At 39.4% G+C, this 12,613-nt stretch overlaps 1 protein-coding gene across 3 annotated transcripts in view; it reads left to right on the plus strand.

The window, feature by feature from the left end:
* The window catches only part of LOC116313280 (MAM domain-containing glycosylphosphatidylinositol anchor protein 1), a 182,135-nt gene that overhangs the window by 66,734 nt on the left and 102,788 nt on the right, over positions 1 to 12,613 (plus strand). For 2 of the 3 annotated variants that reach the window (XM_039612052.1, XM_039612061.1), the window contains exon 4: positions 4,831 to 5,005. In XM_039612052.1, the coding sequence (XP_039467986.1) occupies positions 4,831 to 5,005 (175 nt within the window). Of the gene's footprint in view, positions 1 to 4,830; positions 5,006 to 12,613 lie in introns of those variants that run through there. The other variant, XM_039612062.1, reaches the window with a different exon arrangement.

Raw genomic sequence — 12,613 nt, forward strand, 5'->3', positions numbered from 1 at the left:
ACTGTATCGTCAACTCTGCTGGTGCTACATCAAGAAGAGAGTTAGGAAAATTGTGGAAGGCAAGCCTAGCAGGCTCTCTGTGAGTTACTGAGAGGGAATATAAAGGATTCAACTTCTGTAGCGCCACGGGAAGCAGTTGTATAGAGGTGGGAAAGCCTTGCAAGCTAAGCTTTGCTTACAGTGATGTCAAACATGGAAGGATTTAATTTTCACTTTGTTTTACTGAGTGGTTGTGCATGTCCTTGTTTTAAAGCTAAATCTCTCTGTTAAGTGTGCAATTTGACTTCTTTGAATCAAAGAAAGCAACGTAGTTAAATTACACCATATTAGCAACTGCAAACGTTATTGACTTTAGGTGTGGAGCACAGCAGGTGTCCACAGGAGTGACCTGTCCAATTTGTGAACAACATCCAATTTATTTACCATCTGGTGAAGAAATTTTGTTTGCTTGTGTTTTATTTTCATTATTTGTGGCCAGTGAGCTGAATGTTGCAGGTTAGCATAGAGAGGAATATGGTAGAAACATCTCAAAATCCTTTTTCTAGCTAAATGTCCGTATTAAGGCCTCTGATGTATTGTTGTGTTGTTCTGTCAGTTTCCAGTTTGAACAACAGTGCAATGGTGTCTTACAGGCACTGGACCATATCTGCTAGATCCTGCTGATTCTCTCTGATGTGTCAGTCTGAGGAGTGAAGTGAGAACCTTATGGTACGATGCAGAGAGGGAGGAACATGTTTGTGTCGTGTCGACATGTAAAGTAAAAATGTGAAGGATAATGCCAGAATCATAGAGGGACAGAATTAAACAGAGACGGGCTGAGAAAGAAAGGAGATAATAAGGCAACCACACACATAGAGACACACAGTCGAAAACAAATAGACAGAGACATTTGACAGTTGCTGGCCAATGACCTATCAGGATAGTCAACACACATGAGCCCTCTTCTTCCCTATCACCTAAACAATCTTCTCTTCTCTTCTCCTTGTAGCTGTCTCATTTCTTCCTAAGCATGCCATCAATGTTTCAGATCCATATTCATCATGCATAATTAGTGCCTGCTGTCGTTCTCTCTTTTCCTTTTCCAGAATTTCTGATTTCAGGCTGTATCTTTTGCCAGTATAGGTACAGTAAATCCATTAAAATCCAATACAACAGCTCTATAATAAATCCGTCCTTTACTCAAAGCTTGTAATGTTTAGTTTTGTTGTCGCTGTGAGAAGGAGCCATTTATTCAACTGTCTGGACATTTTGGAAGGATGTTGAACATTAAATGCTCTATATTAAGTCTACTGAGGATTATAAGCTTCAAAAACTGGTTTTTATCAGGGCCCTTGTATTGGATTTCAGTAGTTTTAGCAAGGTGTGTGTTTCTAATTCACTTGGACCTGGTATTGTTCAAATTTCCAACTGTATTATGGAGCACAGCATATTTACTGTGGCTGGTGAAGCTTTGAGCTGCTCAGAAAATGTTAACTTGCTAGTTGGGTCGCAATATGTTTGACACTGACAAGCAGGTCTGTTTATTTGAATCAAATAAATACGAAGCGTCCATGATACTTTCCAAAACAACTTATCAAAAACACTGTTGCTGCAGTTTGCACACGGCTGGAGACGACTGCTGCTGAAGGTACCAAAAGTTCACCTTTAAGCCAAAATTAAAAGAGTGTTTCACTAAACAATAATAACTCAAAATTATGTTAGACATATCATATGATTAAATGGATATGTTATCAGTCCTAATGGTTTTAATGGTGTGCAAAGTGTAATGCACTGGTAGGAAATAAATGCTCTAAGATGAAAATACTATAAACGAATAACACATAGCACTTGGCCACTAATGGAACATTTACTAGCTTATTTAAGTCTGGCCAGTATTTTAGTGCATTCTATGACCCCATTCAAAGAAGGCGTAATGGCCAACCCACCCACCTTCCTTACAAACACCAAGTGGCCCCTAAACCTTCACCTGAAATACTCTGAAAAGGTTGTTCTTCTTTCCTTGGCGCTGTTTCTATGCTCCTGTTGAAACATCTGTGCCCTAGACAGCACACAGATCACCACCTGAATACAGAAAAAGTGAACAAAACTGCCGCTTTTCATGTCAGGCTCAATCCAATGGGACACCAAAACTTCCCTTCACATTACACTTCTAACCGAATGTAAGAGCTAATATTATAAGTCTCTGACTCAACAAATGTGTCTTCATCTCCCAGCATGTGGATGGGGGAGTAAGTCTGGGGAAATATGTGTCTTTCATGTGTGTAAATGGAGGTGTATGTAGACACAAAATCTGATGACAAGTGAGTGTTTGGCTTTCCTGTACTTTGTAAAGAAATAAAAGAAAGGTATCAAGAAAAGCGCCCAGACAGGGATAAGATGAGGGACTAAGAGAGATATCCAGACCAATCTTTCAGGACTGGAGTAGGAAAAAAAGGCACTGGCTATTGAAGGAAAAAGAAAAGAAAGAGGTGTAGAGGGAGGGTGAAGGAGGTCAGAGAAAGAGAGTGCAGGTGATAGTTTTAAGCTGCTGGTGTCGCAGGCAGATAAAGGCTTCTCTGCCGCCTGGTTTGTCATCTGCATTGCACACAATATCTCCTTTATTCACAGTATCACCTCCTTCTATTTTGCTTCATCTGCCACCCTGGTGGAGCAACTCCCAGTGTGATGCACTTTTTCTCTTCCCATCATACAGCTGCCAGCAATACAGTATATATCATTCCCTCTTATTCTTTTTCTTACTCACTCTCGCAGGCTGGAAAAAAAAACTATATCTCACTTACATATGCAGACCTTATTTTTCCCTCACACAGACCTACTATTTCTAACCAAGTAAAACTCCTTCCTTACATATTTGTCTCTCTTTACCCTGCGATCTCCTTATTTTACATTATTCTTAGCAGGAATATTATGGAAAACTTAAATGTTGCACAGACTTTCTTCAATATTTTGAGTGCAATACATTATCAAGATTTCATGTTCAGCCTCATTTTTACATTCACAATTTCATCATGTATACACACATCATCAAGCACACAACTGCCTTTAACTGAGATGTAGTATATTTCTCCCTAAGTTTAAATTCTTAGTACATAATCTTGTCATTAAGATTCTAGTGAACTTGAGCCTAATGGCCCTGAACTTAAAACCTATGAATAACTCTAAAATGCTACTTCTACAAAACTTCAGCAAACAAAGTGTTCACAATTTGTAAGATTTTGACTCATCTTTTAATCCTTGCATAGAAAATGATAAGCAGGAAAACACAAATGCACACTTCATGCTCACTTTCACTCTCTCCCTTTGTGTGTCTCAAAAAGGTCCACAAAAGACACCCACACACAAACACGTGCCCTCATCCAAACTAGAGCCACTAAACCGTGGACAGACAGGGTTCGCTTCATTGCTCACCTTGGCCGGTTGATCAATGGCAGTCTGTCTCCTCCAAATCCCTCCCACAAACAGAGCTGAATAAACAGACAGAGCGCATTTACACAGGCACTGATAATCTGCTAATCCATATAACCTGTTTTCTAATCAACACACAGACAGACACACACATATATGTGGGAGTGAATTGGTAACCAGATATGATGTACAGATCCAGGAACACAAGCAGAGTAGAGTGCATGAAAATGGTAATGCACACTTCCACACGCAAACGTTTGCATGGACACATACAGACAATCGCTCTATATCAGTGACTTTTGCCTATTATCCTCTCTGACCTCCTTAACAGGACATGGTTGATAGTCTTGCTGAGGTTGATAACAGACAGTAGGGTTAATAGGGATTAATGGACTGTATACACATAGTTATACAGATACATATGCAAGAGGAAACCATTCCAGTGCTGATGAGTTTGCAGGCTTTTATGCATCTGTGTGTGTGCACGAATGTTTGTGGGTTTGATTATTCAAGTGAAAGTGTCATGTAGCTGTCGGCCGTGCGGTGCTCCCATGGCTTGATAGGATAATTGAAGCGTGGAAAAGCCATATAGAATTTGTCAAAACTCTTAATGGTCTGAGTATCACAGACACCATGAGTACAGAGCTTAGTGCTGTTAACTCCCTCTCTATGGAGAAGGCAGATTTTATCTCAGTGAAAGAAAATCATTTATAATGTTAATTTGCTATATATGCAATTAAATGACCTACACAGTAAATTAAGGAATTGTCTTTATACAGACTTGGCATTTCTGCAGGTCACTTCCACTTGTTTGTGTGGATTGTTTTAAATGATTAATTAGGTAGGATATGCATCCAACTACTCCAAGTCTTTCAGCATGCTTGTGCCAACTGCCACAGAAAATTAGAAAGGAGTTTCAGATCACTGTTTTAAAACAAATCATGCTGATAAATGAGTATTTGACCTATTTGACTACCAGACAGATATTTACATTAACTTAATTTACTGACAGTGATGCAGTCTTTTTTCCTTCTGAGGGTCATACACACTTGCAATGCATATTACTTGAGTGTGTTGCTAACATTTAGTGAACATCTGTTTTCTGTCTATCGACAGATAAGAACAATATCTTGTTGTGCTTTGCCAGTGTTTGTTAGTGTCACCGCTATGTGTTATTATTTTATTGGTGTTTTTACAAGATGTGTACTTGCACAAGGATTTTGGGCGCAGAGACTTTTTCTACTTTTTTGTTTACATTTTTGATTTTCATGTTTTTAAAGAAGTGCATTTTTGAAGAACTTTGCTCTGTTGCCTTCTCAACTTTTTTCTGTTACACTTGACTGATTCTGTCCTTTAACATAACTCACTGCCTTCGACAGCACTTTCGTCTTCTTAACATCTCCACCCTTCCCCCACTCTCTTCAGGTACGGTGGACGAAGACAGCAGGCAGTGCGTCAGACAAGTTCCAGGAAACATCCATCTACAATGAGACACTACGCATTGAGGGCATCCAGAGGGTGCAGGGAGGTCGCTACTACTGCAAGGCTGACAACGGGGTGGGGGTGGCTGCCATCAAGTCCATCCGTGTAGATGTGCAGTGTAAGTGGGCAGGGAGAAAAAGAAAAAAAAAAATGCTCCTTCCACTTCAAGACCACAGCTGACTTTCACTACAGCTATTCCCACCGTTAGAAAAGATCAAGATGGGGAGAGATGGAAAGATTGCAAGAGGAAAGATGAAAGACTGATTGGATGGATGATGAGATTTCAGGTGGGAATGGCTTCCAAGAGTATCTGATGAATTATAGGTCGGTGGATGAAGTAGGATTAGGGGGAGGGGTGATAGATCAAACAGAAATGTAGCATTGGGATACAATATAGATAAGAATGTGCAACACATTATTTCATTGAGATATTAGCCATAGGTTTGGGTTATAGAGGACACACTGGGACAACAGTGGACAGTTTACTCCACCAATAAAGGTAAATAAGGTAAGAAGGGGAAAAGGTGTTTTTTGTCAGATACTCTTGGGGAAATGTGAAGTCTGTGGCACATATCAAGAGTTTAATAACAGTTAGTCCAGGCAGTACGGGCTCCCTAACACAATGTTTCTGAACTAACAAATGTCATGAAATCAAAAAGGGTAAGAGAGGAAAAGTAACATCTACAAAATCAAATTATTGGCTGCTTAGACTAAGATGCACTTAAAGTTTCTTGATCTTTTTAAAATATCCTCTAACTTGCCAATGCCAGCCACAAATGCCAACCAGCTTATCATTCAGAGATGACCTCTCCTTTTCAGACCTTCTTTGACCTGTCCTTGCACACTTCAGTTTTACAATGGGACTTATTATACTGTATCTTGAAAAAAAGGTACTAGGCAAAGGTACAAAATTCTGCTTCAAATTCTACTTCAGTTCTACTTCTAGGCTTAAGCAGGTAACAGACATTTTTGAGAGTGACACTCCAATGTTGAAGTGTTTTAACCTGAAACACTGTACAACATTTTTAAGAGTCTGTTGCAGTCAAATAAAAATAAATGTATGCTGGAACTGGAGAAAGAAAACAACTGTGAAAGGCCATGTAATGCCAGGACTGCATGCTATTTGTGCATCCACAGTAATTGTTAAAATTTACTTAACATGCCACTTAAATGTGACTTCGGTGCAAGTTCCATCATCTATTTTTATGAAAAAAAAAATGCTTTTGAAATATGTTCTCATGCAGCCAAAGTTAGTATCAGCTTCTGGAAACACTTTGTTGTGCCTCCTTAAATGTTAAGGTTAACAGCACTGCAACATTGCCTCACAAAAATCGTTGATGTCATTTACTTACTAACACTCAGAAAAAATATTATTGATGATTTCAGAGATATTTATGAATTTTGTTTTCTTTAAAATAAAACTGAGACTACCCCCCCATTGCCCAACATTGACTGTTTAGATGCAGCATTGTGTTGTAGGGGTCCCGTGCTGCTGCCTGTTTCACTGCCCCACTGTCCCAGTGAGTCAAGGGCCAGGTCATGGTGACAGGTTGATTGAAATGCAACTACATACTCAACACATCAATACTGTTATCCACTTTTATTCTTTCCTGGCATCTTAAAATCCTTATCCATTTGTTATGGCTTCTTACTGCGTAAATAGTATCTTTCTTCATTGATTTAATCATTTTGATGGTGGGTTTATAGACTAATAGAAAGAGGCTGATTTTAAGAGAAGACCCTATAATGTAACGCATCCATTACCTGCCTTTCTTGTGCTTAGTTAATCTCTTTTTTTTCCTTTCTTGTCTGCCTCCTTCAGTTCAAATTCCCAAATTATTTCACCTGTGCACTCACACAAATACACACATCTACAGACACACACACATACATATTCGCACCATGCTTGTCCCTGTAGAATTTGTCGCTTACCCACAACCCTGGCTCAGCCTCTTAATGGGGCTCTCCCTCCTCTCTCCTTGTTCAGTCCCCCTTTCAGCTGATAGTGTTAGTTCTCCCCAGGCGCTAGCTTGGCCCCTGCTGGGGAGCTGGTAATTGCAGGGGGCTTGGGTAGTAAACAGGTTGCATTGTGAGTGTAGTTGTGACAGGAGCTCTGTGAAGCTAACCAGCTCTGACGGCCAATGCTTGTTCAATTCCCCTTCCCCCATGCTGCGTTAGACCCAGCGGCAATCAGCCAAGCTTCCTACACAGGGCAACTTTAGTGCTAGAACGATGTAACAATTAGCCCAGGCTACCGGGGGAAAAAAAGGAAGAGAGATATATGAAAGTCGAGGTGAAGATGGATGGGAGAGGAGAGAGAAAGAGGGTTCGAAAGAGGGAGGAAGGAAGAGAGACAAGCAGGGGAGAAACAAGGAACAGCAACCATTTAGGTTTACTGCTTACGTGATATGAAAAATCCTTAAAGGTCCTGCATGAAGGTCCCCCCCCCCTCATTTATTTATGTATATAAATGCATGGGTGGCTAACAAATTAAATGATACATTGTGGTTGGTTCCTATGAAGCTGAGCCATTTTACATCAGAACTTGGAAGTAGATCATATTCTTCTTAGAGCAGATTCTAAAAGTTACTGCAGCTTGGCAAAGTGTATGATTCACATTAGTTTTATATATACCAGTGTATTCAGTGACCCCTTATGCACTTCGGATACAAGACTGGGCTGATATTTCAGGCAGATAAGTTTTTCTATCTAATGTAAAAGTGTCTCCTCGGTAACTAAATGAACTGGCACCCACTAAAATGTTTTTGTAATAGATAATTAACTATAGTGCCAATATAGTGCAGAGGGATTGCTATGATCATACTTATTAAAAGAAAAAGAATCAAACACATAATCTTAAATGAATTTTAGTTATCACTATGACTGCTGCTTACTTGGCCAGAATCAGCAATATTTAGTGTTGCCAAAATGTGGCTTTTGTAGCCTTAAACAGCTTACAAGATTGCAGCTAGCGGTAAACACAAAAGACGGGTTCAAATAGGTCATGTCAAAAAATGAATAAGAGGCATTACAAATGAAATGTCTGGCTTTTTTTTTTTTTCTAAAAAAAATGGTGCATAAGAACCAGAAGGGTTTTAGATTTGTAGTCCCAGCAGGAAGAACGAAACTGTGGAAAAAGGAAACACAATGATACTTCTTATCTTGTTTGCCACTGCCTTTGCAGTGTCTGAGAAAGAAAGAGTGCACACAGTGTGAGAACACTGACCTGGATCCTGCCTATTGGGTTTGCAGGTCAGATCATAGTTACCTAAAGAGTACTTGACCTTTCTAGGTAAAAATGAACAGTGGAAAGCCGAGGTAGTGGTGAGTGATTGCAGTCAAATAGATTCTATTATTATGGTGGCCAAATTTCCGCTGAAATAATGGGGAAGAAAGGAAGGACAAAGAATAACAAGAAGATGGAAAAGAATGAGACAAACGGAAAGAGAGGCCAAAAGACAAATGAAGGCATTAAAAAGGAGGAATGGAATTTGTGAAGGGAAATGAGAGTAGAGAGCAATGCGCATTAGATGCACTTGTGCTTTTCAATTTGGATGGATCCAAGAGACCGGTTATTGGACTAGAGGGTAGAACATGCTGTTACCTGTACAGGGTGCGAACAAGAGATTTAGCTCTCCCTCTCTCCATCTCTCAGTCATAAAACTGATCTTATCCTCCGTGTCTCAGCTGTTTTTAAACAGCTTTAAAATGTTTTTAAAATGGGGTGACCAAACACTGCTCTTCACATTCACTGTTACCTTTTATTTGTCACATCTTCTTCTTTCTCCTCTTATTCCCCCATCTTTCATGTTCTTACCCTCCTTGTTTTTTCTTCCTCCTGCTTCCTGCACACTTACTGCCTTCCTCCATAAACTGCACCAGTGAATGATGGAACAATGTATTTATGTGCTTTGGTTTTGTCCGTGTGTGTGTGTGCAAGCACACATCTGCATGCCTGCATGGGTGGATGTGTACATATGCAGTAAATCTGCTGGTGTCTTTCTCCACTCAGCTGTGAGGCTAAACCAAACACAGCAGTCTCTGGTTGTAGGTCATTTACCCAAATGTAGATTTAGTGTTAGTTTCATGGAAGCATGCAAGAAGTGCTCACACATGCAAACACAACCCCTTGCTCATTACTTATTTATAGGCAGCACATGCACATATTTTTTTATTTACATAAATAAACGTGCACTGATGCATGCAGGAACATGTACACACATGTACAACAAAGTTTTCGGACTGGAGCAAAGGCACAAATACAATATTCTAGTTAAAATAAAAGGATTTTTTCTATAATAATCTCTTTGCAGTTGTGTTAATTGATCCCTTATATAGTTTTTTCCTTTGTCAAATACATGTGAAGCATGGGCTATTCCTTTCTGCTGCCAGTCTTCTCTTTCCCACTTCCACAAGGGGGGCACATTAATCTTTGCAATCTTTACATTAATTAACTGCCACTTAGTTATGCTAATACTCTCCACACAGCAACACCCCATCCACCAATCAGCCATTAGTGCAAACAACCTCCTTTCCTTCTCAGACCTCCACCATAACTGGGTCACTCAAATCAAACTGCACACCAGTGATCTGGCACCCTAACCACCGAGACAGTGGGGCAGTGAGCAGGCGGGGTTTAACTTTGCGTAGCCTCTACTGATGGGATGGACTTGGTTCAGAAACCCAACTGGTGATATATAGATAGAATTTGTGAAAAGTATTTTTGTTTAGATCAGATCAGAGGATACCTGGACCCATTACTCTCTTTAGGATACGCCAAGGTAAGTGGAAAACAGCAAGTGTTGAGTTAATCATGATGATCATATAGTGATGTCTGTAATTACGCTGATGATGTTTATGTGGATGTTGTTACAGCAGGGATGAGGATCATGATGCTGATCCCCTGGGAGGGGAATATTGCTTCTCTTTGTTGTTTCTCTTGCTACTGTTAATCCCTTATTGATGTCCAATCACTCATCTCCATTAATTCCATTTTAATATATCGCATGCTATTGAGGTAAGTGGAAGCTACTGTACTTCAGAAGTGGCAAAAGTACATTTCTACCAGACATCTATCTGTTTGCCCAGCTACCCTCAACTCATCTCATATTAATACCATAATAAAATACCTATAATACAAAAGAATACAAACTTTATTTCAACTTAAATTGTAATTTTACATAACATACTCAGCTTGAACATCTGTCACGTTGAACACAAACAGAAAAAACCAATCATTTTTATTGTGAGCTCCAGTAGAGTTTGTGTACAGGCTGTGATCAGCTGAGCTGTGGTACTGCTCAGTAAGTCATTCCTCTTTATGGATTTAAATATTTCAATTTTTCAATACTACATGAATTATTATGGATGGTTTCCAACTCCTACACAGTAGAAAGCTTGTATAAAGGTGGAATTCAGGGAATCGAATTAACATCATTGGCTTAAATATAAATTAATGTCTGCCATCCTTGATTTAACCTAACAAAGCTTCCCTGCATCCATCCAACATGGTGCATTACTGTACTACTACTTTTACTTGCATGGTATCTATATGTTGTGTTCATTTTGAATTTAAGCAGAATGTTACAACTAAATCCAAGTGATCAACATTAAACCTCCTCTTCAGAATACGTTCCAGAGAAAATGACAAATCCTGTGGCATACTCAGCAGTTACTGTGTAAGTCAATGGAGTGTGAAACCATGAGTTTCTAAATCCGCATGAGTCCTTTAACAACTTTGTTATCACTTTGCCATTAGCTGTGGGTGTCAATAGATGAACTTCTGAATCTGTATTTTAACAATGATACCCACCCCCCCACACACACATATTTTCACGCATAAGTAGTAGGCTAGGTGGTCAGTTGATCCCTGTTGAAATTCTTCTATCACGATATGTGCTCTGTGGTTCAGGGTGATGGGGTTTGGGCTGAAGAAATAGAAATTGGCAGGAGCCCTGCTGGTGAAGTAAGGGAAAGCATACAGGTATAGTACTTTTTTAATACTGGTTGCATGCGCACACTTTTACCAGTCAATAACTGAACTGTGGTCTACACAGAGTGAAGCAGAAACAGGCAGTTTAAAGGAAACGTTGACCTTTCAGTCAGATTAAGGTTGAAGCCACAGGGTGAATCATGGGCCCACCACACCACTGTCTGAGTCACACAGTGTAGTAAGCTCACACAAACTTTCTTCCTTTGCTCATCATCTCTTTCATATCTCTCTCCATGTGTTCCTCCCTTTCTTACTTTCCCTGTGTCTCTGTGCCACTCTGTACCCCTCCCACAGCTTGTTATTACTCTTGGTTGCTTTTTCTGTGGTGATGGTATATACCATAGAATTCACTTTCTCAAGATATAGTCAGTGGGACTTCTTGGGAAAAACAAAAAGTTAAATAAAGTTACAGAAAGGGCTATACAGTGTCTCCCCCCTCTTAGATCTTCACAATAACTGAATATATCCTCTTACACTTGCAATATATATTTCTGATTGTGCATTTTTGTGATTTCCCTTGCCTGTTTGTGTTTTCTACATCATGGCAGCCTAGCCTCTGTAGGAAATCCATCTTGTACTTGTTTTTTGTTAGTTTCATACACTCTGCTTTTCTTATCCATTCTCTTTCTATGAAGGAGTGGTAATTTTTTTTCCCACTGTTATTGAAGGGCGGCATTTTGATATATAGTTTATAGCTTTTTTTAAATTATTTTTTTACTTTCACTCTGATTTTCCAAGACTGAATTTGATTTGATAGTTAGAGGGAGTACTTTAAAGGTGACCAAGTCAGTTTGTCCTAATCCAAAAACTTTGCATGGTCTTGATGAAAATGTATACTGAGAAAAGTCATTTAAAAAGTATTTATTGATAGTGTTTGTCGCTGAAAAATCTGTGATCAATTCCCACTGTTAGTAAATATACTATGTATATTCCACAATGTAACACAGCGCCAAATTCAGCCCACACTGAAAAAAAGGCCATGTTGGATTTACTTAATTCAATAGTGGACATTGGTTTCACACAAATGTTTTGCTTTGGCAGAAACTTAAACAACTGAGTTAAATCAACACAACTTATTCATATTCAATTAACCTGTACATTTTGTGTTGATAAAACGCGATTGACACATGTTTAGATGAAGTAAATTGAGCTCTTGGAATATTTTAATCCTTCACAATTTTGTCATTTTATTTCAACACTATTCAATAACTTTTACCCCAGTACTACTTGGTCACTTAAATACTACATGCTGTCTTCATACCACATAATGTTCAACAAAATTTAGAGTGTGGTTACCATAGAAGTTGAATGGATCTACAACAACAACCATCCTCCTTCCTTTATCCTGGTTGCAGGGTGGTTGGGGCATAACCCAGAAGTGATAGGTTACAAGGCAGGGTGCACCCTGGATAGCTCACCAGCCTATCACATAGAGGCAAACAACCATTTGCACTAACATTCACGGGTAATTTAGAATCACCAATTAACCTAACCTAACAACTGTATGACTTTTAACTGTGGGAAGAAACCAGAATACCCAGAGAGAAACCACTGCAAACTAGCCAGATTGTGGATTTGAACCCAGGACCTTCTTGCTGTGAGGCAACAGCACTAACCTCCATGCCATCAATCCAGAATCAGCAACACTAGGAAAGCTATGATTTCAAGGGTTGATGCAGAATCTTCTGTACGTTTTTGTCCTCGACAGGTGGTGTGTGAGTAGTTTTCTGCCTC

This window comes from Oreochromis aureus, linkage group 1 (assembly GCF_013358895.1).
Source record: "Oreochromis aureus strain Israel breed Guangdong linkage group 1, ZZ_aureus, whole genome shotgun sequence".
NCBI lineage: Eukaryota > Metazoa > Chordata > Actinopteri > Cichliformes > Cichlidae > Oreochromis > Oreochromis aureus.